This window comes from Sciurus carolinensis, chromosome 14, assembly GCF_902686445.1.
Source record: "Sciurus carolinensis chromosome 14, mSciCar1.2, whole genome shotgun sequence".
Classification (NCBI taxonomy): domain Eukaryota; kingdom Metazoa; phylum Chordata; class Mammalia; order Rodentia; family Sciuridae; genus Sciurus; species Sciurus carolinensis.
In genome coordinates, this window is record NC_062226.1 from 1,505,987 (window position 1) to 1,533,461 (window position 27,475).

The 27,475-nt window shown below is 61.2% G+C and overlaps 2 protein-coding genes across 3 annotated transcripts in view; both read left to right on the plus strand.

The window, feature by feature from the left end:
- The first annotated feature begins 3,742 nt into the window (after positions 1 to 3,742).
- Tmem250 (transmembrane protein 250) lies at positions 3,743 to 7,798 on the plus strand. 2 transcript variants are annotated; one of them, XM_047524768.1, is made up of 2 exons: positions 3,743 to 4,124; positions 5,648 to 7,798. In XM_047524768.1, the coding sequence occupies exon 2, from the start codon at positions 5,783 to 5,785 to the stop codon at positions 6,200 to 6,202; it is 420 nt and encodes a 139-aa protein (XP_047380724.1). In that variant the 5' UTR covers positions 3,743 to 4,124; positions 5,648 to 5,782; the 3' UTR covers positions 6,203 to 7,798. The 2 variants fall into 2 exon arrangements, with proteins under 2 accessions (XP_047380724.1, XP_047380726.1); XM_047524770.1 differs by lacking the exon at positions 3,743 to 4,124 and adding an exon at positions 4,221 to 4,599.
- Positions 7,799 to 20,484: 12,686 nt separating this feature from the next.
- Positions 20,485 to 27,475, plus strand: part of Nacc2 (NACC family member 2) — a 54,725-nt gene continuing 47,734 nt past the window's right edge. The window contains exon 1 of the mRNA XM_047525110.1: positions 20,485 to 20,630. The gene's annotated coding sequence lies outside the window, so the exon portion shown is untranslated. The remainder of the gene's footprint in view (positions 20,631 to 27,475) is intronic.

A 27,475-nucleotide genomic window follows, 5' to 3' on the forward strand; every position in this document is an offset into this window, starting at 1 on the left:
AAACCTCTCCCAATCTGGCAGGCAGGACCCTGCTGCTCAGCTTTCCCAGGCACAGGCAAGCCTGCCTGGCCTGCGTGCCCGCTCAGCGAGGGAATCACCTGCTCAAATCAAGGGCTGGCGGCTGCTCCTGGACAGGCCAAGCTGTGGGGGTTTTCAGAACAGTGGGCAAGTGAGTCCCTGAGGCAGCTGCTCAGCTCTGTCGCTCTGCAGTGAAGGCACCAAGCAGCCACAGGTCCTGTGCAAGTGAGCAAGCCCGCGTCCATCCCTCCTGCACCCAGTTTCCAGCCCAGGCTGAAGGCCTCCTGTGCCCTGGCACCCTCTCCAGCCCCCTCTCCAGCCCCTTCCCGGCTTCTCAGGGTCTGCGGCAAGGGATGGGCTGTCCCAGCAGGTGGCGCCAGGCCTCTGTCCAGAGTTATGCTTGGAGGGAGGCCCAGCAGACCTGACCCAGGAGTGGGGACTGAGGTGGGGACCCCAGTTGCCTTTCCACAGCAGGATGAGCCAAGCAGAGTGCCTGTGAGGACTGGCCACCAAGCAATGCCAAGCACACTGCCCTGTCCTCAGGGAGAGCCCAGCTGTGTTCAGGCTGTGGGTCCTGGGGTAGGGATCACTCAGTAAGTGGCTTTCAGCACTTCCAAGGAGTGATGTAACAGCAGCAGGGCACAAGGTAAGGGCATGTGGCACTTCCTGAAGCTTCCCTGCCTCTTTGGATGCAGCCATGCAGGACAGGGCTATGCATGAAGAACACCTGCAGTCGGAGGTGACTGGCTGCAACCACAGAAGGGGTATGGGGGCCAAGCAGGTGGTGGCCAGGGCTACAGGTGACCTCACAGAGGCAGGGGTCTTCCAGAGGGATCCTGAAGGGTGAGCAGAGTTTAGCAGGTGGAAGAGGAACAGAGAGACAAGGAAGGCATGAAGGGGCTAGACAGGGACAAGGCTACCCCAGGACATGTGGCAGCTGGAGCGGGAGGGCTAGACCTTCAGGGGGACAGGAATGCCCAGAAAACTCGTCACCCACGGGCTGCACAAACGCAGCCTAGCGAGGAGATGCATTTTCAGAGGTTTCTTAAAAGCCCACCACCCCTCACTTGCTGCTATGCCTCGTGGCTCCCTGGACACTCCCAAGACTCCCTGGCTGGCTGCTCCTGCTCACGTAGCTCTGCCAGGGTGGCTGAAAGGCCAGGACTCCCACCATCAAGCTTCTCAGACCCTTCCCACAAGACAGGACTCAGTGTGAGCTTGGGGCAGACAGGGAGCTAAGAGGAGGCTGCTGCTCTGCAGGGTAGCCAGGGAAGTGCCACAGTCAGAGCTTCAGTCCTGAGAACAGTAGGAAAAGGCCTGATCCTGGCACCAGAGGGACGGAGCTGCTTCCCGCCAGCGCAGGACCAGCAGCACTTAGGCAAGGTGGACCCAACCTGCCACTCCTGCAGCTCCCCACCCCAGCACCACTGCTCAGGTGACACCTTTTTCTTTCTCCTGGGGGCTCTCACTGTTCTCCAGCCCCAACTGACACCTGGACCCTGAGTAAAGGGCGGGCAGGCAGCAGGTTGCAGGGATCAGCCACACATGCTGGTGGAGTTGGCATCTGGATCTGGTATCAGGGACGAGCTGGGTAGATACTTGATAGGAAAGTTGGGGCCATTAGCTACAGACAAGGTGACATGGTGGTGGGAGGGACCTCAGAGCAAAATCAAGCTGGTCATGTCCCCCGGAAGGAACACTGGGGGACCTGAGGTCCCTGCCTGGAGGGCGTGGGGAGGCACCCGGTCTCCCTGAAGAGATTCTAATGCATGGGTGTGGCACCTGCTCCAGGTGATACAGGCTTCTCATTTTCTCCCAGAGTAGGTACAGAAATGTATAAAAAAGCAAGTGAAAATGATCTCTGAATCTAAGGTAAATGAAAACCTTCTGCAGACATTTACCTGCAACAGGATTTTGTCCAGGAAAAACGCACTCACAGCCTTGCTGGGTCATCCTCACATGCCTGCCTGACCTGGCTTGCTTCCTCCACCCTGGCCAGGCCTCAGGGTTTCTTGAGGTCTGATGCTAATACAGCCCTCAACAGACCCTCAGGACACTCTGCAGGCTCTGGCTTCAAGTGCTGCTCATCAGCAAGGAAGGTGGTCTATGGTCACGCTGTCACGGGGCCTTGGCCTGTGGTAAGCCTGCACGTCTGGCACCCCCTGCTACCCGCTCTGCCATCTACTATAGTCCTTCCTCACTGGGAGATGGTGGGCACCTTGAGTGGGTTGTTCTGTTTATGTCTCCTGCCCAAAGGGGCAGTGTGGGCAGATAATCTTCCCTGACTGTGCACAGCAGGACACGGGGGCCTGAAAGGGCTGGAGCCCTGGCTGTGGGGCTGCTGCAGGAGAGCCAGGGAGCCCAGTGTGAAGGCGCAATCAGCATTGTCAGTTGGCCGGGAGCGGGGCTGCTCCCCGGAATGACTGCCCTCCAGCGTGTGTGAAGCCCAGAGTGGCAGACAGGCAGCCTCCTGCTTGGCCACTCCTCGTGTTGGTCAGTGACACAGCGCAATGCTGCATGAGAGGTGATCTCTCTCCCTGGTTGGTTTGATCCTAAAAGGCCCTTAAAACAGACGGTTGAACGCAGTCATCAGGATGCTTTTTAATTGTTTCAGTGTTCAGGTGTGTTGAGAGTGGAAGGAGAAGCAGTCGCCCAGGCTGGACACCAAGGAAGGACGCTCCTGCTTCTCTGGGGAGATCTGCTGCTGGTCACTAAAGACAGGCTCTTGGTGCTCTCCCCATGGCCCTGCTGGCCCAGTCAGTCTTCAGACTCCAGCTCAGGCTGGGTAAAGGCTATCCGGTCCTAAGGCAGAGGTGGAGCCTTGCCCTCTCCTGCCAAATGGAGGCTGAGCCCAGTCACCAGTCCCAGGCTGGGAGCTCTAAACCCAGGGGGCCCAATTCTGCCTGTCTGAGCAGCCTGAACCCTGTGACTGGGTCCCTCAGTGGACCGGAGGGTCAATGGGGGACAACTCTGAAGGCCAGCGCTTTCCAGACTCAACCACGGTGTGACCTGACCCTGAGGTCCTTTCCATCCACCCTGCCCATGACCTCTGTCACCTGAAGGGACTTGGCAAGGTTAAGGTCACAACTGCTGGCCTCTGGAACCCACCTCCTCCTCCTTTTTTTTTTTTTGGTGCTGGGGATTGAACCCAGGGCCTTGTGCTTACAAGGCAAGCTCTCTACCGACTGAGCCATCTCCCCAGCCCCCTTCTTCTTCTTTTTTTGATGCTGGGGATTGAACCCAGGGATGCTCTACCACTGAGCTCCATCCCCAGCCCTTTTCATTTTGAGATAGGGTCTCCCTAAGTTACTCAGTCTGGCCTCGACTTGCGATCCTCCTACCTCAGGCCCCGAGCCACTGGGATTACAATCGTGGCCACCACACCCGCCCCAACGTCCCTCTGGGGTTCTAGGGACTCCAGGTCGGTGTCACGCCGCAGCCTGCTGCTGACAGCCCTAGCAAACCCGCACGGCCGCTGCAGTTGCCCACCGCCGCCACGCCTCCGGCCTCCGAGGGTCTCCCACTCAGCGAAGCGGCTCATGCGCTCCCAGTCCCGCACCCCCGCAGCCTCCAGGAACCCGGCGCGGCCCAGTCTGTGGGCGCGCCTGCGCATGGCCGAGCCCGCGCGGCCCCAGGTTCCTCTTCTGCGCCTGCGCATGCGCAGGACAGGCCGCGGCGCCGCCCGCATCCGTGGGCGGTGACGTCACGACCGCTAGCGGCACGTACGCGCGCGCCCTGTGACAGTTAAGTTCTGGGACGCCCCGCGCGAGCCCGAGACGAGCACAGCGAGGCTTCGCGGTGCCGGCGCGGGCGGAGGGGGCGGAGGGGGCGTGAGGACCGCCCTACGGTGGCCGCGGAGGGACGGCGCTACGGCTCCCACGCTGGGCCAAACGCCTCCAGCGGCCGGGCCCGGGCACGCCCTCCCCTCCGGGCCTGCCTAACCGGGGGCGAGTGAGGGGCCGCGCCAGCGCCCGAAGCTCGCAGCAGAATGCAGCCGCCCTGCTCTCGGAGCTTCGGGCGACAAGGGCGCCTGCAGGCCCAGTATCCAACACCGCCGGCCTGCCGCCTGGTCCGGGACGCCGGCGCCGCCGCGGAGAAGGCACCGGGTGAGCGGCCGGCCGGGAGGGCGGGATCTGGCCGCGAGCCGTCTCCGGGGCAACGCGCAGCGCCGACGCCCGGAAGTGGCGACCGCAGCTGCCTTGGGCGGCGGGCCGGGGTCGCGCGCGGCCGGCGGGCTTCCGGGTGTGGCGCGCCTGCGCGTGGTCCGCCACGCCCCGAGGCATTCGTGGGCCGGGGAGAGTGGGCCGGGCGGTGGTCCGCGGGCCGAGCGCGGTCTACAGGGAGACTGGTGGCACTGCACCGCGGCGCTCAGCCTCAGGCACCTGCGGGACCGGAAACGCGGCCCTAGGTGCCGGCTCCGCTGCGCTGTCTCGCAGCCTCTAGTGCGCCTGTTGGGGCACCCGGTGGCGGAGCAGAATGGAGCCCTCTTCCAGCAGGCGCACGACCCCAGCGGCGCGGTGTCCAGTGACACGCCCGAACGAGGGCGTTGTCCTGCCTAACTCCCCAGCGACTGGAGACTGGGTAAAGCTTTGCAGAAGCGCCCGACTAGGGCTGGGGTGGCTCAGGGTACCCTCCCCCTGCACGCCTTTAGCCAAAGGTGCACTCACACGGCCATTTGCTCTGGACCTGTGTCCGGGAGAGGGAGCTGGACTGAAGTCCATCTGAGGACACGGAAGCTTTTGGCTGCCCTGTTCCCAACTTTCGTTCTCGGATTTTATACATCCTGAACTTTCAGTTCGGTGTTTTCTTCCACAAACAGTCGAAGCAAGTTGTAAATGACATTTACTAGGTGCAGCTAGGGCCATTGCCCTTTTCTCCTTTCTTTGTAGCCCAGTCTGAAAGGCTGCTGCTATCCCATGGCAAACAGCATGGACCCAACACTGTGGCCTTGTGCCTTGCCATGACATCCCCAGGTGTCCTCCCTGGTGCAGGCAACCCTGGAAGGGTACGGCTGTTGCCCCTTCCTCCCTTCTCCCCAGCCCTGCTTACAGAGCAGGAGCCAGTGGTCAAGTAACCTGCTCAGGTCACTCCTAGGAAGTAACAACACCAGAGTTCAGGTCCACCCGGTGACTCCAAAGTCTCCACCTGTCAGCATCCTGTCCCTCATCCTTACCTTGTGGAATGGGGCCTTCAAGGACCATTGTCCCCGAAGTCCACATAAGTCTTGAGCAATAGTAGGCATACCAAATAAAAGCAAGAAAAATCTAGAGAATGGGAGATTGTGAGAAGCCTGTGGAAAAGTGCTTAATCAGATTCTGCTTCTCTGGACCCCATCTGTTTTGGCACTGACTGCCCCCAGAAAGACTTCTCTTGGGTGAGGGGGCCATGGCCACTGTCCCAGCCCTTGCTCAGCATTGTGGGTAGAGTGGCTGCTTCTGGTTTTTACATTGTGTGTCCTTGGGAAGCCTCCTCAGGAGGGTTGGTGCAAAGAGTAAAGGGTGGGGATAGCCCCAGTCCTTCAGCCCCAGGCCTGGCATTTGGGCTTGCTCAGGCTGGCTGATTTCTCAGGGAGGGACACCTTCCCGCTGTCTTCAGACTGACTTGGTGCTCTCCTTGCCTCTCCCTGCAGGCCAACGCCTCTTTGGAGGCTCAGCTGAGGTCTGGGAGGCCTAGGTGCCCATGATACCTATGCTGACTGCCGCCTGGACACTGCACCACCACTGCGAGCTAGCACCTCCGCCGCCGCCGCCGCCTCCAGGGCCCAATGCCGGTCATGCCCATCCCACGTCGGGTGCGCTCCTTCCACGGCCCGCACACCACCTGCCTGCACGCAGCCTGCGGGCCCGTGCGGGCCTCCCACCTGGCACGCACCAAGTACAACAACTTCGACGTGTACGTCAAGACGCGCTGGCTTTACGGCTTCATCCGCTTTCTGCTCTACTTCAGCTGCAGCCTCTTCACCGCGGCGCTATGGGGCGCGCTGGCCGCGCTCTTCTGCCTGCAGTACTTGGGTGTGCGTGTGCTGCTGCGCTTCCAGCGCAAGCTGTCGGTGCTGCTGCTGCTGCTGGGCCGCCGGCGCGTGGACTTCCGCCTCATGAACGAGCTGCTGATCTATGGCATCCACGTGACCATGCTGCTGGTTGGGGGCCTGGGCTGGTGCTTTATGGTCTTTGTGGACATGTGAGGGCATGGCTCTCCACCCGACTTTCTTGATTGTGCCCTGCGGCGGGTTCTTTTCTTGATGGGGTGGGCGGGTCAGGGCATTGCGCACCCTGTCCTGTAGGCAACCACTGCAGAACGTGCTCCCCTTGGGAGAGAAAAGGGCTGAGACTCCTCTGTGATGGGAACGCCACTGCCCCTCTGGCTGGCTTCTGTGCTCCCCGCTGGCTTTCAGGTGGAGCCCCGTCAGCTCCACCTGTGGTCTGCTCACACTCTTTGAGATTGTCCTGTGGGGTGGCCGTCTGTCCATTCTGCACTTTGAGATCCTTTGTAACACATACCCTGCAGTTTGGTCCCACCAGTGGTTGGGAGACCCCAGACACAGGGGTGTACTGCTCAGGAGCAGATCTGGACAGGGTGCCCCTGGCTGCTCAGCCCCCTTCCTGCACGCCCTCAGCCCAGGCCAACCTTGGTTGGGGTTGGACTCGTGGCAGACACTGCTCTGCCACACAACTGCCCACTCCATCGCACCTGCCTGACTCTGGCTCAGACTGCCTGCTGCCTGTCACCCTGCGGGGCAGTCCGGTGGAGTGCAGACGGCCTTGTCTGGTCCCTAGTGCAGGAGCCGGGGCAGCAGAAGCACCGGCTGGCTCTCCCTCCACCCAGCCAGGCCTGCTGAGCATCCCCCGGTGCTGCATGCTGCTGTGAACGTGTGGGCGCCTGGGGCGTCGGCTCCTCTTCTGGCTTTTGGGTGCTTTGGGCCTCTGTTTTCTTCTGAGGCGACACTCAGCATTGAGGTCTACCTTTCTGAGCAGATGTCGGGTATTGCCCAGGCCCACCACAGGGAACCTCCCGCCACCGCTCTCCTTGCCCTGCTGTGGCTGTTAAAGCATCCAGGTGTGAGACACAGAGTAACTGAGGGACAGGCAGGGTGTCCTCAGAGCAGGGAGCACCCAGGCCCCCTTGTGCTCTGGCTTTCTTTGTGGAAGGGACTCCGGGCAGTTACGCCAGGTGCAGGACACTGGCCTGACCCTGAGGATTGTTACTTGGTCAATTCTTGCTTCCCCCAAATTGTCCACCCTTCCTGAGTTGGATGATGGCCCCTTTGACCTTGCCCTGCCAGACAGACCAGTGGCCAGGGAATCTGTGAGGACGGTTGCGTGCCCTTGAAGGGAAACAGAAACCCAGAGCAGTTAGGGGAAGCAGAAGCACCTGGCTGCGGACTGTTCTTGGGTTGGTAGCCAGCTTCGGCTTGCTGCTCTTGCAGAGGGAGGGCTCCAGAGGGCGTCTGTCTGAGCCAGGAGGGGCAGGTGAGGCGCTTCCCGGGAGACCCTGCTTCTCTCCTGCTGCAGAGAATCTATGCACTAGGTCATGCGCTTTCCTTAAGCCGCTTTGTTTACGCTGACTCCTGCCACAGAACCGGCAGAGCCCCTCCATGGGTGATGGAGGAGGTGGGCGCTCCAGAGAGCAGTGGGAGGGGCTGGCTGTGCCGCCGTGGATGTGAGCACCAGTCCCAGGGGCGGCAGGACTGCCACATGCTGCACCCAGCTGCCCAGGGTCCCGAGTGCCTGTTAAATTCTTAATGAAATGAACCACCTGCATTAAACCTATTTTTTTAACATGTTGATGGAGTGATTGCTTAAAGCTCAAATTTTTTTTGCTTTATAAGGATATAATCACCAACCAAAAATGGGCCAGAGACTACAGGAGTTTCTCTTCTTGAGAAACCTGGCTCCATGGAGTGAACATTCACGTTTCTCATTGTCCCACCCACAAAAACTTCTCACAGCCGGAGGCTGCCGCCGCAACCAATTTCAGCCATTATGGCCAGAAAGTTATTGGAAGTGAGCAGGTCAGTGACAGAGCCACCTTTCCCTTGTTTCTGGATGAGACAACTTTGTCCCAAGGCAGTGTGGGCCAGGTTTGGGTGTCAGTGGCTCTGACCACTCTTCAGCGGGCCCTGGGGTGGTCTCCCAGGCCACCTGCATGTGTTGCCTGAGCTCAGAGCTGGGCCCAGAGTGAGCTGGGCTTGAGGGTGGCTGTGTGGAGACGGCCCTGCTAGGCTGCTCAGCAGGCCAGAGGGGAGGGGCACCTTCCTGACCGCTGGCTGGGGTCGGCCTTGTTTCCCGTGGGTCTGGAGAGGTGCTTTGTTCTTGCAGTGTGAGGGTCAGGCCCAGGGTCTTGCCCACAGGCCAGGCAGGCGCTGAGGCACTGAGCCCTGTCCCACCCCTCATGCTCCACCGCTGTCCAGAACTGCTCAGGGGAATGCTGTCCACACTGCAGCGCAGGAGCTGCCAGCCCCAAGCGGCCACTGAGTCCGTGGACCCAAGGTGACCAAGGTTCCATTCAAGGAGCTTCCTGTGACTGCACTGTAACAAGGGCATTTCGTGTGTCCCAGGTGACATGCTGAGCTGTGCCAGGGGCCCCAGCTCTGGGGAAGCCCAGGACTGTTTGGGCACTGCCTGCAGCCCTCTGACCACAGTGGTGACACAGACATGGCAGTGCCGTAGGTACTGGATGAAGCACACCTGGGGGGCAGACCAGGGACCCCTGACGACAGCTGTGCTTCGGTCAGGTATGGAGACATCAAGGGTCACTTCCCTGGGCCTGGGAATCCCTCAGAAATCCCTATTTAGAGTCAAGTTATTTGCTTATTAAGGACTCTCCAAGTCTGTGAAAAAATGAGAATGGCCAGCATCCTTGGAGGCTTCCGGGGGCTCACAGCAGTGGGTGGGAGGTGCCAAGATGAGACCAGGCCTGGGAGGCACAGAAGTGCTACCTGCAGGGGCCGTGGTGCTGGCAGCTCTGCAGGCAGCTGGTTTAGGGGACAGGATTGACCTCGATGGAGAAACTGTCCATTCAGCTGCCCCCCTCCAAGTGGTCCAGGCTGCCCATGAGACAGGAAAGGCCAGGAGAGGCAGCAGGAACATGACCCCTGTGGCTGGGGAGGGAGTGGGCAGGAGGCCACTTGCTGCCCGTGGGTGATGGGAGAGGAGGGGCATGAAGATCTGGGGCCCACCCCACTAGGAAGGTCCTGAAATGGGAGACATGCCAACCCAGGCGCTGACTGAGAGGACCCCAGTGACAGCAGCTGGGCAGTAGGGGGCGGGTAAGGAGGTGGGGCTGATGTGGGAGAGGGGCTGAAGCCTGAGCAAGGGAAGCAGCAGTCCTGCTCAGACTACCAAGAGCACACCCGGGGCAGAGGTCCTGTGTCCCTGGGGAGCTGGGTGGGCTGATGGTGGAGTTGGGGGCTCTGGGGAAAGTACTCCTGGGCAGGAGGTAGGAGGATCAGGAGCCTGACCAAGGAGGAGTGGAGGACAGCAAGGATGAACGCAGAGGGGAGGGCGAGGAGGGCCAGGGCCAGGCCCAGTCGCCTGCCACTGTGTTGGGTTTGGTTTCCAGCCTGTCCATGGGCAGGGGGCAAGCCCGGCCTTCCCCCATTGTCCACCACAGGACAACCTTGCTCACCTGCGTCCTGGACGACTGGAGAACATGGGGTCTGTTGGAAAGGAGGAAAATCCAGACCCGAGGAGCCAGCAGAGGGCGGGTGTGGCAAGAAGGCTGGAACTCGGGGGATTTCTAGAAATGAGATGCTTACTGGAGACAGGCCCGGTGCTGCCCGGTCACCGGGCACAGGGTGAATGGCAAAGACGTCTCAGCCCTGTACTGAGCAGCCGCGTCTGCAGCCCCTGGCAGAGACCCAAAGCAAACACAGCACAGGGGCATTGGTAGGTTTGGGTATGGTGACCTCCCCAGTGGTGGGGCAGCCAGGGGCAAGGGCTCAGTGGAGGGGGCGAGCAGGGAGCTGGTCTGACAGCCCCCAGGAAGGACCCCAGTGCCACTGCGGGCACAGAGGAGCCAGCATGGAGGAGCTGACCTTGGGAAGGCCCTGTCCCTGCCAGCGTGAGGGGGAGGGGAGCGGTGGCGGCGCCTTCCAGTGCTGACTCAGCGTTTCCTGGGGAAGGGAACTGAGCGCGGTCCACAGCGGCCAGCTGCCTTGCTCTTCTCCCTTTTGGCCTTGTTTGGAAGAAGGGTCCCTCTCTGCACCGGCCCCTCCCAGGAAGGCCCTCCCCTTCTCCCGCAGCGGCTCTGAGCTCAGCACCGGCTCCGGGGAAGCAGCATTCCCAGGCGGGTGGGTCGGGTGGGTCGAGGGGCAACGGTCCAGAAATCCCAACGGTCTGCGTGCCTCCCCGACAGTTCCCAAAAGAGGAGCTGCCCCAGCACTTGCCGCGGCAGGGACTGTGGGAGCAGCTGATTCAGCGGCTCTGGGGCCCGGCGCCCCGCCCCCACCCAGCTGGGCCTGGCCTGCTGGCAGCTGTGTCCCAGGCAGGCTTGTGTGGCTCTAGGTGTGTGGCCCACGGTGCCTGGGGAGGGGCGGCAGCCTAAGGCTGCGCAGCCGGCAGGGGCCCCTCCCCTCAGGCCGGCTCCCTGCCCCCACCGCCCCCCTCACACTGTCACTCCAGAGCCTCCGGCAGAAGAGCAGCCTGGCAGGAGGGTGCGGGGGTGGCACGGCAGCAAGAGCTGCGCTGGGGGCCTCTGGCTACAGTGCTAATCCAGCTGTCAGCGGCTACCCGGCCCCCACCAGGCCAGTCTCCAGAGCCCAAGTCAAGTCGGGCAGAGGGCCTCTGACCATCTCTGGTCAGGTCAGCTGTAGCCACCTGCCATCCTGACCAGAGCCGGGGGCGGAAGATGCGGGAGTGCCCTGTGCTGAGTCCCATCCTAAGCTCAGATTAGCCAGTCAGGGCAGCAGGCAGGTGCCACAGGGCCTCCCAGGGCAGTGGGAATGCAGTAGGAATGTGCCAGGACCCCCCAAGAGCCCAGCATGCAGCCTCGCCGCCACAGGTTGGATTTGCTTCTACCTGTGGACGCAGGGTCAGGCCAGGGGAGCTGGTAGGGGCCACTGACCCAAGTCAGTCTGGGGAAGGAAGAGGTCAATTCTGCTTGTGAAGTAGGACCTTCAATTGGCTTGATGAGTCGATGTGAGGCCCTCGGTGTCCCTGTCACAGTGCAGCCATGGAACACCTATGCAGAGTTGGGAGAGAGTCCGAGGTGAGGGGGCCCCAGAGCTGGAGGAGTGTGGGAGGCTGGAGAAGCTGGCTGCGGGGTCAGGAGGGAGTGGGGCAGGTCCCAGGAGCAAAGCAGGGCTGGGGGCAGTGGGTGGAAAGGGCAGTCCTGCCCCACCTTCCAAGCTCCGAGGCCACCTGCTGAGTTGCCACCTTGGCCATCCGCTGCATATCGACCGCCATTCACAGATAGGCTTTCTGCTTTCTCAGAATATTAATGATATCCTGCTGAATGCCACATGAATATTCATACAGAGATCAATCAAGTCCAGGCTGGCCCTGGTGGCACCTGGAGATGGCTGGATCAGCCAGGTGACTGGACCAGCACTCCATGGTGGGTGCGGTTGGGCACCCTGCCACTCTGGTTGGGGTCCCTCCTCTCTGGACAGTCCTGAATGGACATCCCTGGGAGCCAGGAGCTGGGGACTGCTCTCCTTCTTGACGGACCCCGGTTTTGCAGTCGGTGCTGCCTCCTCAGAAGCCAGGCCATGGTGAGTGGAGACCTTCCTGCCGGCTCTGGGGTCCAGAGCCAAGGCCCAGCTGATGGAGCCCAGGTGAAGAAAAAGGTGGTTGGTGCTGGGCAAGCAGAGCCTGGTGTGCTGGGAGCTCCGGGGAGCCTCATCCTCAGGCGTGGTCTCGGAGCCCCAGCACTTCCTGTGCATCTCCCCCAGGCCACTCTGGCAGCTAAATGAGCGCATTCATGGGACGGAGCACGTGGGTTTCTGGCTCTTTCCAGTGGGCACGGCAGGGCTGGTGCCTCTCCTAACTCTAGGGCGGCCTGGGCACTGCTCCCCCCGCTGGGCACTGCCCGGCTTCCTCTGTGTGAGGGGTGCACGCTTGGCTCCGGCAGGGCCTGGAGGGCTGTTGACTTGACTCTGCTTCTCGGGACCCAGGGCGACTCTGCACCCTGCCTGCCGGCCCAGGGCACGGCAGCCTTTTGATTATGTAAATCCAGGTATTAGTGTGAATTCATTATTTACAGCAGCATCATGACATCACAGGTACATGAATTATTTGTGTGTTTTTAAAGTCGTGATGCGATAACCCCGTCTGTTGGCCCAGCTCTGTAATGCACAAGGCGCCCTAATGAACACCATTATCTCTCTGAACGCGGCCTGAAGCAGTTTCTGTGTTTGCCACTACCCGTGGGGCCTTTTGGGGGCTGCAGCCTGGCGTGATCCTTGCCGCTCTTGCCCCTGGCTGGGCGTGCCTGCCACGCTCGGGTTGTGTGCCACCATATTGCCCATGTCCGGCCACCCTCTGTCCTGTGCTCCCTCTGGGCGTTCTCCAAGAGCACCGAGGAGCTGGAGACGCCCTGGGTGACCCTTAGCAGCATTATTCCTGCGTCTGCAGAACACAGGTCTGCCCTGGAGAGCGGCGGGCCGTGCCTGCCTCGGCCCTGCCCTTGGCCCTGTCGGAGCCCATCAGCAGGAGGTGCAGCCTCCAGGACCAGCTCAACCTAGAGGCAAGGCAGGGATAGGGAGGCTGGACTCACAGCTGCAGCTGAGGCTGGCAGAGCTGCAGGGGGCGCTGTGAGGGGGGGCCCAGGCTGGGGCTGACCAGGGTAAGGCACCCGTCCTGCCAGGGGCCTGGGCAGGATCAGAACTGGCATTATGGGCCATCCCTTCCCCTCCTTCCGCTAACACTACCCCAGGGAAGGTGGAAGCCAGAGCTTCAGGCCTTCCTGGGGCAGATGACCCTCAGTAGCCCACGCCCACTCCTGGGTCTTGTCCTCAGAGATGCGTCCCATGGGTCAGTGTCCCAAGGGTCAGTGTGCAGGAAGATGCCAGTCTTTTGACACACCAACCCTCTAACTGAGAGATTGTTGTTGAATGAATGAGTGAAAAGACACACAAATTGTCCCTTGTGTCCTTGAGGCCTGGCACATAGGATTTCAATGCCCACTTTCTGAATGGCCATGTGGAGGGTCACCAAGCCCTCCATAAGTTGGTCTTTTCAGGCAGGATGCCATGCTCCAGAGGCAGGAATTGTGCTTGCCTTTTTCTGCTATATAGCTTCCCTATCCTGGAAAGGCAGCCCCACTATTTGCCCTGGAAGTCCTTCCACTTTTCTTACCCAGGTATCTCTAGCTGTTTCCCCAGCCCAGACTCCTTTCTGAGAAGTGTGTCCAGCTCTCTCCTGTGTCCTCCAAAGGATAATGGCTGTCCCCTGAGCTGCTGCACCCACCAAAAAAGACTTGGCCAACACTCTGCCATCCCTCCTGGGAGGAGGTGAATCACTGCAGCCTGCTTGACCCTCAACCTTCACGTGGAGGCAGCAGCTGCTTAACAGCTGCACAAAATGGTAGAGGAAAATTTAGGACAAAAGAGGAAGATTTGAGCATCCAATCTAAACCGGGGGAGGCATTCGGAAACCAAAACGGTCCTGCCCTAATTCCTGGGCAGAGGGAGTCGTGGGCTCAGCCGCCACTGACAAGAAGCCAAAATGCTCACCCAGCTTCCTTCTGGGAGAGGCACCCAGACTCACCCAGCAAGTCACAGGTGTCCTCGGGGCCTGCAGAGCCAGCCTCCTGAGGACCAGAGGACCCACGGTGCCCCGGCCACCAGGAGTCACACCGCAGGGCACTGCGGGCATTTGTGTCGGAGGCCCAGGGCAAAGGCCCAGCAAGTAGAGGAACAAGCCAGACCCCACCATGCGGCCGGCACCCACTCAGCTCCACCCGCCCAGGGCCACGCGGAGCCTGGATGCCCGGGTGCATCTGAGCAGCCAGGTCGCGGCTCCCTGGCTGGTCAGCTCTGCAGTTCCAGGGCCCCTGCCCTCGGCCAGGGAGAAGGGCCAGTGGAAGCAGGGGTTTCAGGAGTCAGGCCAGGTGAAATCTGAATTGCAGTCCAGCCTTTAGGACTTCCAGTTGCTAAGTGAGGCCCCCACCCCTCAGTTTAACTGCAGGAAGCAGAGATGGGGAGCAGCGTGGCAAGGAGCTCCGTGTTTGGGGTCCCCTGGCTTTACTGTTGGGGAGCACGCTGGTCCAGCTACCGGGCCAGTTGGCTGTGAGAGGGAGGAGGCTGCAGGTCTCTGACTCCTCTCCCCAGCTGCAAGGTCCCCACACCTCAGCTGTCAGGGCCCCTTGGCACCCAGGTGTTGTTGCTGGGTACCTGTTGGTGGATCTGCCGTGCTGCCTCGGCTCGGCCTCCAATCACCGGGAGGGGTGCATGTACTGATGCCAGTTAGTGCTGACGAAAAATGAGAAAGCAAGACCCTCTCAGCTGGCAGAGCTGGGCAGACCCGGCCACAGGCTTCTCAGAGGACCTTAAGAAGTGCTGGTTCTCTGAGGCAAATTCATGCTGCAATTACAGACCGAGGCTCTGCCAGATGAGTAGGAATTGAAACCGATGGACATTCCTGCCCTGGTCCTTGTGAGGTGAATTAACATAATAAAAGCTCACGTCCTCCGCGTGGTTCTGGGAAATGTGGAGGTTGGTGTGATGGGCAGTACCAGCTGGCAGCCCGTTCAGTCCTTCAGCACTGGGAAACACCCTCCCTGGGCACAGGGTGCCGTTGTCCTGAAGCAGCCACGCCCAGGGGCTGTGCTCCGCACACCTGCCATGCCTCCTGGCAGAGGCCCTGGGTTGCCTAGGCGGCCAGGGTAGTGGTGATCAAGGTCTGTCCCTCCATCTGGGCAGGAGCCTCCCTTCTGCCTTACCTTGAACTGGGAGTGGGCTGGGTTCTTGTAGCTGGCCAGCCCTGGAGCTTGGGGTACCAGACCCTGCTTCTCCACGACCATGTCCCTAGACACGGTATGCAGGGCATGCATGTGCGTGTCCACTGCAGGACAGTGACCCCTGCCAGCATCCAGGCAGGCTCAGCAGTGGTACCGACCCCAGTGCCCCGGTGACGCCCCCTGTTGGCCAACGCAGCCATGGCAGAGGGCCCCTGCTGCTTTGCCAGGCCTCTGGAGTGCTCTGGGGGCACCAGAGCTGGAGGCTGCCTGCCCTGCAGCACTCTCTAGTTCCCGGGGCAGCTCTCCCCGCCTCGTTGCCTGAGCCCCTGCAGACACGGCCACAGAGCCGACGGTGGGAACACAGTGCATCCCTCCTGGGACTGTGGAGCCCTCTGGGTGTGGAGGGCAGCACTTGGCATGCTGGGCATGCCAGGGTGAACAGGCCAGCACGGCCCAACTGGGGAGCACCTGGAGGCAAGGGCTCCGCAGAGGGCTGGAGGGCGCCAGCCTCGCCTGCCACCTGGCTGGGCCACCGCCCAGGTCCCCCCTGTCACTGCAGCTCCTCCTTCTCTGTTGTCGTCTCTCGCCTGCCCTCAACACAGCCTACAGTGACTTCAGACCAAGAGCCTGTCTCCTGCTGGATGGATCCTGAGCCGGGTCCTCGGGGCACACAGGGTCCTGCTCCCAGCTGGGCAGAAGCGCAGGGAGTGGCTGCCTCACGCAGACCTGTTCCCACCTGGAAGTGCATTTGCCAGCTTGGTGCTCTTCAAGCACTGTCCCTTCCAACCCTTGCTTTCCAGGACCCGTGGGCACTGGCCAGTGTGGAGCCCCTGTCCTGCAGGATTGGGGGACGCCAGCCTGGGCATGGTGTGCCTCCCACAGATGCCAGCACTGGGCTCATGGTCTCCCAGAGGTCCTGTTAAAATGCAGATCCTGGTTCGGCAGGCCTGGAGGGCCGGGGAGACCCTATGAGTCCAGCGGGCTACAGCTCTGTGCACCAGGAGCCCCAAGGCTGGGGAGGACAGGGGAGGGGCAGGGAGGAGAAGCCCAGGACAGCAGCATGGCCTCAGAAGGCACCAGGAGAAGGAGGGATGTTGGCAGAATGACCAGGTGGCAAGAGTCAAGCTCAGGGACCAACTGGCAGCTGGATTTGGGGTAGTGGTGGCCAGAGGTGACATCAGCCCTCCAGTGACTTTGCCCGACCTGCCCCTATGTTGTTGACCCCAAGCCCATCTGTCTGGGTCTCCTGGACACTGGACACTCAAGCGGCAGGGATTACATGTTCTGTCAGAGGCCATGACGTGGCGCCATAGGCCCCGCTGCCCAGACAGTGGCCTGAGCCCCTTCCTCTCTCAGCCTCCTCCTCCTCCTCCTTGACTGCACCTTGGGATTCCTCCAGGCCACCCTCAACCCGCGATGGCCCTGGGGAGGCCCCTGGCTCTGCAGACCTTTGCCCCCAGCAGAGCATTCCTTGCCAGAGCCCCCCAGAAGTCTCCCCTCAAATGTGTGTGGGGGTCACAGGTGTAAAAGTCCCTGTGCTGGCCACAGAAAGGGGCTCGTGTGCTGTGGGGGTGGGGCAGGCTGGGGAGTGGGTGAGGCCAGCAGCCCAGGCTGGGAGGGAAGTCACCGGGCACAGGGACAGAGGGAGGCCCTGGCCAGCCATCCTGTCCTTTCCATTGCCTGCCCCCCGCCCACCCTGTACCTCGGCCACTCAGATACCGCCTTCGTCCCTGTCACCTGTGTCTGCAGGACAACCAGACTCTTCCCTCAGAGGCTAGGAAAGTCTAGGAGCCCCTCTCATGTGGGCTGCACGGAGGGGCTGGGCTTGAACCAACTTCATTGCCGGGAGCTCCGTCCTCCTGGCCATCCCAGCCACCCCATCCCCCTCCCCAGCAAGGGAGTGCCTGGCATGGACCAAGGTCTTGCAGGGGCGCCAGGCTGGCAGGGCAAGGACTGCACCAAGCTAACAACCCCCAAAGGAGTCACCAAAGACCTCAGTATTGCAGTCCATGGAAGTGCCCTTTGGCCCACAGTGACCCCATGTGGATGAGGACCCTTGGAGGGCTGGAGGGGTGGTGGTGGCCCCACCCAGGGATCCCACCCACTGGCTAACCTGCCCTGGAGACTAGAAATGTGGGGTCAGAGGATGGGAAGGGTGCAGGGCGTTCATGGAGCCTCTGAAGGAGGAGTGGGGCCTTCAGAGTCACACCCACCCTGCATTGTCCCACAGGTGGCAGGACTGTGTCCACAATGTCCTGCTCAGGCCAGGCTGCTGTGCTTGATTTTGCAAGGCTGGGCCTCCAGGGACTGGGCCTGGAACAAAAGTAAGGTTGGCCCCAGGGTTGGGCTTTGGCTGGAGGTGGCCTGGGTCCCCTGGCCATTCTTGCTGAGCAGCACTTGCCCCTCTGCTTTGTGGGACCCAGACCCATACTCCTCTTGGGGCTCTGGGCACCACCCTGGGGTCCTGGGCAACCTCCTGAGGGAGGAGGTATCACTTCCTGGGAGGGCTGAATGGGGCCTGAGTGGGAAGCCCTCACCTGGCCTGGCCCTCAGGAGTGGAAGCTGCCCTTAAGCATCGTGCCTTCCCTGGGCCGTCCACCCACAGGGTCCTGGACGGAAGCCCAAGGCAGGACACTAGTCTCCTGACAGTCCCCCTGGCTTGGGCGGAGGTCTTTGCTGGGAACACCAAGGCTGCCAGTGCTGGCAGGAAAGCGCCATGGGCTCCCCCTTGTAGGCGGGGACCACAGAAGTCCTGACTGGGGTGGCTTCCGGAGGCATGGAGACCCCAAGTCGGTGGTTCTTATGCCCCTGCTCTTCAGAGGAGGAACAGGAGGCATCCTGCCAAGAGGGTATAGACACTTCCCACTTCACCAAAGGTCACTGACCCTTCTGTGTTGATGGGGACCACAGCAGGAGAGGGGCTGCTGTCCTGCAGGGCGTGCCCATGCTGGGGTCAGGCTTGGGAGGCCAGCCTGGGCCTGGTGGGGAAGCCCAGTCTTGCCCCAGGCCAGAGTCTTCTCGCCCAGCAGCCTGGTCAAGGATCTGCCACCTGGGGAAGGGCTTGGCTTGCTGCCCAGACACCCTGAGGATGGGGTTGCCAGGACTCAGGCAGGAGGGAGGAGGCAGGGAGCTTCTCACCAACAAGGGGCCAGCGTGAGGAAGGGGCGGGAAGCCTGAGGTGACTGGCTAGAGCTGCCGTTTGCAGAGTGGAGGGGAGAAAAGCAGCTCTGGGGAAGACCTGGGTCTCCATTTGGCGATGCACAAGTCGAGGAAACCACCCTGGGTGAGTCTCGGATGGAGGGAAGCAGACCTCTCCTTGGCGCTGCACATAGGCCCATACATCTGCACCCCTGCAGCCTGCACAGAGGTCCCCTGTAACCACAGTGCTCAGGGTGGGAGACCCGAGCCACGTGGGCTCAGGAAAACAGGAGGCAGTGCTCGGGGGTGTGGCTGCCTGGGGACCCACGGGCCCCACCTCTGCCGCTCACTGGTTTGTTGGCAGTCTCTTGTGGCTTTCCCTTCCCCCAAGACTGGTGCTCTCTGGATAAAAGGGGAAGATCAAGCTGCAGGCCTTGGAGACTGAGGACTGGATCCTAGGCTGGCACTAGGATCACTAGGTCTCAGCGGGCTGTTGCAGTCCTGCAAGCAGGACTGAGCCGCTGGGCCCACCGTCAGCCAGCAGCAGACCTGCCCTTCACAGTGGCATGTTTTGTGTGCTTGTTTCTGCAGGGCTGGCGTTGGAACCTAGGACTCGCGTATGCTAGGTGAAGGCTCTACCCCTGAGCTGCACCCCCAGCCCTTTACCGAGGGCACGACTCGCAAGGAGCAAATGCAGAGGAGAGAAGGAGCTGTGGGGGCCACACGGGTTCTAGTCTCATTCTGCAGTAAAGCACTGAGTGAGTGAGCCCCAACCCAAGGTGAAATTTCACCCTGAACCAGATTCTTCTCATCTGTAAGACAGGAATGAAGAGAGCCGACCTCATAGGATGATGTGGAGATTACATTAGGCAATGTGCACATGCTCAGAGCCTGTAGCGCAGGCCTGGAACCCAGTGAGTTCTCCCATCTGCATTAAAATGTTCAAGCACAGCCTGGCATGTTCACACGCACCCAGAAGAGGCACAGAGCTCAGACTTCCCTGGGAAATAGCTTTCTGGACATCTGTTGACTTAAAAAAAACTTTTCAGTGTTTTCCAAATGTCCTTCATTAAAAAAACATTTCTTGGGCTGGGGTGTAGCTCAGTGGTAGAGCGCTTGCCTACCGTGAGTGAGTTTGATCCCCAACAGTGTTAAAAGAATGGCTTTAGCATTTTGAAAATAATAGTTACGAAGACAAATGTGCAGATAGGTAAGTAAGCTGGCTCCTCACCAGTAGTGTGTGGAGTGCTACTATTTGGACCCTCTGTGGGTCCTTCTTGTCCGCACAGTGACCCAGCCCTGGTCACTGGAGAGACTTGGGGCCTATAACCATGCACCAAGCGGTGGGTGGCCAAGCGCCTTCCCTGACCATATGGAATGCCTGCAGGCTTGGGGATGGTTGGTAGTGGCTGGGCTGGGGGTGGGACCTAGGGCCCAGTTCCAGTCCAAGTTCTGCAGTTCTGGGGGGAAGCTGTGTTCTGGAAGTGCAACTTGAGGTTGGGGTCAGGGATATTGAGCCAAGCTTCTGCTCCTTTGTCCTAGGAATAACCTTGGCTAACTGTGTCAGGAGGGCTCTAGCCCCAGGTCTCTGCCCAGAACGTGCCCTGGAGGCTGGTGGGGCAGCTTGTTCTTTACTTAGCCCCTCTTCCCAGTGACCTTTCTCATGACCTCTGTCATGGTACCATCCCAATTCTCCTGTAAGAACCCCTGTGTGGGTGCTGGATCAAGGATGGCTCTGGCTCCTGAGGACCACAGCAGCCTGTCCTGACCTTAGGCCCCAGGTTGGGAGGGGCAAGTGCAAGGGGTTTCCGGGTTCTTTCAGGTGTGTGTCGGTTTTGTTTCTGTGCACTTGTTTTAAAACTGGACCTCCGTCCATAAAAGCATGGCCCTGGGCCAAAGGAGGAGATGGGACAGTGGCCGTTAACATGCCTGGATCACACCGGGCCTGAATGCAGCCCAGGCCGCGTCCACGCAGCAGGCAGTTCCGCGGCCACTGGCCAGGAGGCGCCGGCGGGCGCCCCGTGGCGGTCGCCCAAGGTTGCTTGCGTACCACGCCTTCCACAGCCAGCCTGAGGGTCTTTTCGCCCGCAACCCGAGGCGGGAGCAAACGCAGTCGCCGCAGGGTGGGGGCGCTCCAGGACCGGGGGGCCGGGGTGGGGGCACCCCAGGTCCTTGTCCTAACGGGCCGCCGCGCCCGGCCCTCGGCGCTGTGGCTGGACGCTGTCGCGTCCCGCCCCCGCCCGGTGCCCGGCGCAGAGTCGGACGCCTGGCACTCGGGAAGGCTGACGCCCGACTCTCCCGCTCGGGATCCCCTCACGCCTGCGGGGCCCCCGGGCTCCCCCGGGCGCCCACCTGGCGGCGAGTGCGCGCGCGCGGCCGGCCGGCGCGCTGTCCCTTTAAACGGCCCGCGGGCGCCTCCCCCGCGCTGCCCCGCCCCCGCCGCGGTGCGGCCGCCGGTGCTGGGCGAGGTCGGAGAAAGTCCGCGGGCGCCGGAGCGCGGGGACGCCGGAGCACTTCCTGCCGCGGGCGGCGCGCCGCAGCTGCCCAGGCCGGACCGGGCCGGGCGCCCGCAGGTACGGCCAACTTGGCGCGCGCCGCGCTGTTACGCCGCGGACGGGTCGTCCCGCCGCCCCGCCCGCACTTCCCGCAAACTCCGGGCGCGGGCGCCCAACTTGGCGCGCCCGGCCGCCCTGCCGCAGTGCCCGCCCGCCGTCGCGGCGGGGTGCGGCCGAGTTCGGCGCGGCCCGCGGCGTCCGCGCAGGAGCCGGGCGCGGGCCCCTAGCGGAGAAGCCGGACCCCGCGCCGGGCCCGCGGCCGGAACTCCGGGCCGCGCGTTCCGGGCAGACCCAGCCCCGGGCGCCCGGGCGCCCAGGCGCCCAGGGGTCTTCCCCTCCCGCGGGGTTCCTCTGGCCGCAGGAGACCCTCGGCCTGCCCGGGACCGAACTGACCGAGCCCGGCCCTCCGCAGCGGGGAAGCCCCGGGCATGATTGGCCCCGGGCCAGGGCGGAGGGGACACACCCCTCCCCAGCCGGGCCGGAGGCGGGCGGCCAGGAGTCTGCGCCTCGCCGTCCCGCGCGCCCCTCCCTCCTGGTCCAGGTGCACCCCCTTCTCTGTTCCTCTGGGTGCAGACGCCACCCGGGGTGGGCTGCAATGGGAGGGGCTCCTGCGGGTCCTGTGCCTGCGGAGTTGAGGCCCCGGGACCCACGCCCTTCAAGGAAACTCGGAGGTGTCGGGGCACCACTCCTGGGCTGCCTGCTTCGTGTCGTGCTTCTCCTGAACTGAAGACCTGGGGGGCGGCAGGCCAGAGGTCACCTCCCAGTCCCCTCCAGCCTATGAGCGGTTGGTCTTGGGCTGCTGGTTGGTCGTGCACTGGTTCTGGTGCCACTTAAACCTGCGGTCCTTGGGCTCTGAGGTCCTGTTCCCTGGAGCTGGCCTGTACTCCTCCTACCCCTCCTGGGGCCTTGGAATTGGAGACGTTTTGCAGGTGGTGGCTGGTCCTCTTTCTAGTGGCATTATGGCCTGCGAGTGAGTGTTTTGGCTAAGTCTGTCCTGGCTGCCCTGGTTGGGGGAGGCCCCAGGCCACCTCCCTCCTGGCCTTCCCTGGGTGCGCTGTCCTGTAAAGGCAGCCTTTCTGATCCCCTTGTGTGCACATCTGTGTCCCAGGAGTCCCCGTGCAGCCCCGGGTCCCCTGCCTCCTGGTCTGGTTGCCAGTGTCTCTCTGTACACCTTTCTGCCCCCTCCTCTCTTCCTCTTGTGGCTCCTCACCCTGGCTCCCTCCCATCCTCCTTTGGCCAGATGATGACAGTAGGCCTTCCTGGTGGGGTGCTGTATTCTCTGCACAGCCTGTAAGCCCCTCAAGGGGATGGGGGGCTGCGGTGCGCACTTTACAGATAAGAACAGGAGGCCTGCGCAGCTTGGGCCAGGCTGCCAGCCCTCACCTCCTGCAGTCTTCTTCCTAAGCCACAGAGCCCCCTCTCTGGTCATGTAGGTTCCCTTCACTGCCCATTTCTTCTAGGATGCCCACTGGCATCTCTGCAGGTCATTGCACTGTTGGGTGCACCTCCGCTAGAGCCCAAGTGAAGGAACTAGAAGAGGTGAGACCCAAAGCAGCGGCCCCCAGGTCTTTCAGCCAGCTGGTTGGAATTAGCACAGAAAGTAGAACAAGATATCACTTGTCACCTCTCAGTGGCCAGGGATCTTTTCTCAGTGGTCACGCCCAGGGCAGGCGGATGCTGGACGTGGGCCGTGAAAGACTGTCCGCTGTAGTACGTATGGGTGCTGCGCAGGTTCCGTAAGCTCACAGCCACCTATGGGGTTGGGAAGAGCTTTCCAAGAGTGCCATCGTGGTGGGACTGTGGGCTGCCCCTGGACTGCAGGGACGAGCCCAGATCTGTATCAGGGATTGCTGGGGGATGTGCAGGACACTCGGAGTGGCCATCCCCGGGAGGGGAGCTTGTGGCTGACTTTTGACAAAGTCTGTCAAATGTGGTTTCCAACAAGCCCAAGAGCCCTTGTTGTTCCTGTAATAGTGATTCGAAGTGCTGAGCTTTGCCTCCGGGTCCTGCATGCCTGGTTAGGATCATAGGCAGCAGAGGTATGATCTCAGGGACCTGCTGTGGTCCCGGATCAGGGGCTCAGTACTCATGGGACAGAACTTAACTGTGGTGTTGTCCTGACAGGTACATATTTGGGGATTCATTAGGAGTCCCTTCTTCAGGTCTGTGCTTCCATCTCATTGATCCTAGAATGCACAGGGCATGGAGTCCCACCTGCCCCAGCCTGCTTCCCCTTCATCTCAGTCCCTCTCTCCTGGGCTCTGCTCCCCAAACCTGGTGGCTTCCTGACCATTCTCTGTGTGGTGGGCATGAGGTCTGCTTGGGGCAGAATGAACAGCCAGGCTTCTGAAGCTATCTGGAGCAGGGTGCTGAATGTTTGCTGGGTCCTTTGACTGTGAACCAGGGCGCAGACTGCAGCCCCTCATCTCCTGCAGACCCCAGTGGAAAGAACTTGACCACGGAGGTCCCTTAGAGTATTACCCTGGCTGCCCGCCCCTGCCTTGGCGCCAGTGTCTGTGGTCCAGACTGGCCTCACGTGGCTGGACTCTCAGGTTGAGGTGGACCACCTTCTGTTGGCTCCCATGGCCTTCTCCCCAAGGTGTGCCCTGGGCTGAGGGAACCCAGGATGGACTTCCAGACCTGCTCTATTATGGCAGTGCCACTGGGGTGGGGTGTCTCCCCAAGGAGGGGACAGTGCTGCCAGCCCCTGTCTGTCTAGACGGTGGTCCCTGAGCTGTCCCTGGCGAGTGCCTGTAGCCAGCCCCGTTTTGGGGGTTCGTGATGGCTGGGAAGTGGTATCACCTGCATGGGGCTGGCTCCCTGGAGCCTCCCTGCTGGGGCCCTCCACGGGCAGGTGTTGGGTTCCCCCTGGGGTCCCTGTCTTCCCACTTCATTCCTCTTCTGCCCAGCTTTTCTGGGCACCCCCACTGCTCCCTGAGGTGCGAGATGAACTGGCCCGGGGCCATGGCTCCCCTGCCCTGGTGGGCCAGGGCTCCTGTGGACCTGTTTCTTTTTTAGCAAATTCTCCCTCTCACCAGGCCTGGCTCTAGATGAGGTCATTTGCAAAATATGCCTCCCAGCTGGCTGGGGCTCCCTGGTGTCACCTGCAGTCGCTCGCCCCAGCTGTGCCTTTTGCCTTCATGGCTGGGGTGTGGGTCTTGGAAGCTGCCCCGTTTGCTGGGCTCTCACAGGCCAGGGGCTGACACAGGTGTCTGCATCTGTGAGCATGGAGTTCCTGGGGCTTGAACTCGGCGGCCAGCCTTCCCCACTGCCTGGACAGGTGCTCAGCCTGGGCCTGGCCTGAGCAGGGGAGGAATGGGACCAGTGGTCTACCTGCTGAGCCTGCGCCCAAGGGTCAGGCCACCCAGGCTGTGCGAGCTTGCGTGAGTGACCCACCCTCCCTGGGCCCCAGTCTGCTACTGAGGAGCATCCACATTGGGTGTAGGTGAGCAGGTCTTGCCTCCTTGCGGCTGGTGGCCCTAGCATAGCCCCACCCACCGACCAGCTCCTGGCCCTTTAAGGGGAGGCTGGGCCAGTCCCCTGAGAGGATCCCAGGCGCTTTCTCCAGGCCTTGTTTTCAGGTCCCAGGGGAACAGGCTGGCTTGGGTCTCTCTAAAGGAATCTTGTCCCTCCCCCTCTGCACCGGGCCCTGGCATCCAGGAGGGCACATGGCCATGGATGGGCTGCCAGCTCCAGGCCCGCCCAGCGCCTGCCTCTGTGCCTGGGAAGCATGCAGGGTCTGGGCGGGGAACAAAGGGGCCTGAAAGTGCCCATATATAGTCACTGGGGTGAGCAGTGAGCGCTCCTGCAGGGCGGTCTCTAGGCCTGGCAGCCTGGCCCTGGGGTGGGTGGCCTCCTGGTAAGACCCAGGGGAGGGCGGCAGTCTGAAGGGCAGCTGGATCTGCAGCAAAGCACTTTCTTCAGCCATCAGGCTTCGAGGAATGTTGTTGACTGAAAATAAAAATCTCCTGGGTCCCCTGTCATCAGGGCCAAGCACACTCTGGAAGCCCCTTTTTAGACAGTCGAAGGCAGGAATATGGCCATTGACCAGAGCCATCTGGGTCCCTGACCAGGCATTGAGGGCCCATGCCTTAAGGGCATCGAGCTGGGAGGCTCGTCAGCAGCCCAGCCCTGGTCCCACACAGTTCTAGTGTTGCTCTCATTATGGTGACACCTGGGATGTCCCCTCTCCCCTGCACCTTGGGGAGGGAGGACTTCTGTCCTGGTGTTTGGTGTTTCTGGAAGTGTCTCCTCACTCCATCCCTCGCCACTGCCTGGAGTTGGAGACCAGCCCGCCTCCAAGCCTGCCGGGTGTCTTTGGAGGAGGTGGGCCCACCTTGTCTCTGGTCTGCACAGAGGGGTGTGGTCCCGGTGTGCCGGTCCCTCTAGTCACACTCTCACTAGGACCGGCATCTGCCCCTGGGGTTTGTCCTTGGCCTTCTCCTTCCTGATTCTCTGTGCCAAGAAGGGAAGACAGCCACCTCTGCTGCATTCCTGACTCTCCTGCTCTTAAAGCTCACAATGTTAGCACAGTTTTGCTCCTTTAATCTGGTTTCCACTGCTCTGCTAAGCGTCTTTGTTAAATTTTGTCTATTGATACTTTTTGTTGTTGTCAGCAGTTTTTTTCTTCCTTTTTTTTTTTTGATATAAAGCCATTAGGGTAAGAGAAGATTAAAAGATACATTACAATTAAAATGTTAATGAAATCTGCATCATACAACTTTTGAAGCCCTTCAGGCATTAATCTTGCCTGTGTCCTGACCGTTTAACTTTTGGCTATTCTTATTCCACACTGACCCCTGCTGAGAGATTTGTGCTATAATTGGATTTTTTTTTTTTTTTTTTTTAATGAAAAAGGAAAAAAAAAAGCTTTTAAGAAAATAGAGGTTGAGTAGTGGGACTGGCCCCTCCAGGAGGAAGTGGGCAGTGGACACTGGGGGAGCTGCCTGGTCTGAGGGGCAGGCCCCTGCGGGCCCCTTGGCTCTAAGATGTGCACTTGGGTGGGCTTGTGCAGAATGGGGGAGCTCAGGGCACTTAGAAGACCTGGGGCAGAGGCTAGAGACACTGTAGGGTACTGTGTGCTGGGTGAGGGGAGCTGAGCCTAAGGGTTGGGAGTTCATCAGCCCTCTGTGGGCACTGGGGTTTCCAGCATGGGGATGAGGCTTGAGGGCGATGGCGGGGGCATCCCCTGTCTCCTTCCCTGGCCCTTGGCACTTCAGGGCTCTGAGGCTGCTGGCCCTGCAGAGTGAGGGGCCACTCAGACCTGGGCGGGGCCCCGGAGGGGGCTGTGGCTGCCTCCCCGGCCGGTGCGTGCTGCAGGCAGGAGCGGGGGGCGCCTGGAGCTGGTCAGGTGGCTGGCAGTGGGCTGCAGCAGACAGATTTCACGTCTGCGTGTTTTTGCAACACCTTTCTATAAAGGGAAACATAATTTAAAATATGATTACTTAGTGTTGTAACAGCGCCTCAGCTTCTCGATGCCGAGATCATTATCAGAGTCTGATATTAACTTGCGCAGAATATTATGCAAATTGCCCGCCGGCTTGGGAATCCTCTCGGGATGTGGGCCCAGGCTGGGTCCCAGGGGCTCTGGACCTCCAGGGTCCTCCTTTCTCCCCACCGCCCTCAGCTCCCAGGCCTGGGCCCTCTTCTGTGGCAAGGATCCCAGAACCTGGGGAAGCAGGCAGGGTAGGCCCACAGAGGCCAGGGGAGCAGGGGAGCCTGTGTCCTCAGGGCCTGGTCACAAACCTCACGTGCTGAACGCCATCCGAGGCTACTACCTCCCTGTCCCAGTGACCGGGACCACGGTGCCTGCTGGCATGCCGGCTGTGATGAGGGATGGCAGTTGTGCCCGTAGTTATGGTGGCTATGAGTGTAACAGGACCTGGTTACTCGAGCCCCAAGTGCTTGGCAGTCCCTGAGGAAGGGACTTGGCCACACACAGCCTGGCTAGGTGCAGTGTTCAGTCCACTGACCACAGGGAAAGAGCGGGCTGTGACTTGGGTCTGGGGAGGGACGCTCCTTTGACGGGCAGGATCTGAAGGTGGCGGGTTTGTTCCCCCACATCAGCCCTTCCGGTGGGTCCTGATGGTGGCGCAGTCTACCCATCTGCAGGTCGCTTCCAAAGGCTGTTTCCCACTGTAACAAGTTTAGGGCACAAAGGCCCCGACTCTGTAGCAGGAGGACCTGTTTGTGGGTTCTCAGAAATGAAAGCCAAATAGTCCCCCAGGCTGTGGCCAGGGCCTGGATAACAGGGACCTGCCTGGGATGCTGCAGCCCCTGGGCAGGGGGAAGGGAAAAGACTTGTCTCCCTGGGGCTCTTGGGGCAGCTGGAACTGGCCAGGCCTTGATGTGGATCCTGCTGTGCTGTACCGGTGGCTGTGCCTGCAGAGCCATGGTCCTCTTCAAGGCCTGGCCCTACTGCTTGGGACCCTGGACCTCAGTTTTTCCACCTGTGAAGTGGGAAAGCAGACCATGAGCTCTGACCGCTTTCTGGTCAGCAGGGTCATTGACTGGGGCTGACTCATAGTTGGCTCTGGGCACAGTGGCTGTGTCCTCCCTTGAGGGGGTACCAACCTGCTTTTCTTGCTGCAACTTGACGGGACTTTCCTGCTAACCTCTCCTGCTGTGGCTTGTGTCCCCCAACTTCTGGTGACTGCCCTGGGGGTCCCCATGGGGTCTGCTTGCTGTGGAGGTTGGTGGAGTGGCCTGTGTGCACCTGGCCCATGGGGAGCCGAGACCTTGTGAGCACGTGGGGCGCGTAGGGCCGAGAACCCTGCAGGGCAGACTCCCGGGACTGCCCTAAACAAGTAGAAGGCTCTCCAGTCCTGGAGGCCAGAAGTCCAGCACCTAGGTGTCCACAGGGC

Bases quoted from the DNA above. Each gene is read 5' to 3' on its own strand.
- Tmem250 (XM_047524768.1), top strand. From the start codon at position 5,783: ATGCCGGTCATGCCCATCCCACGTCGGGTGCGCTCCTTCCACGGCCCG.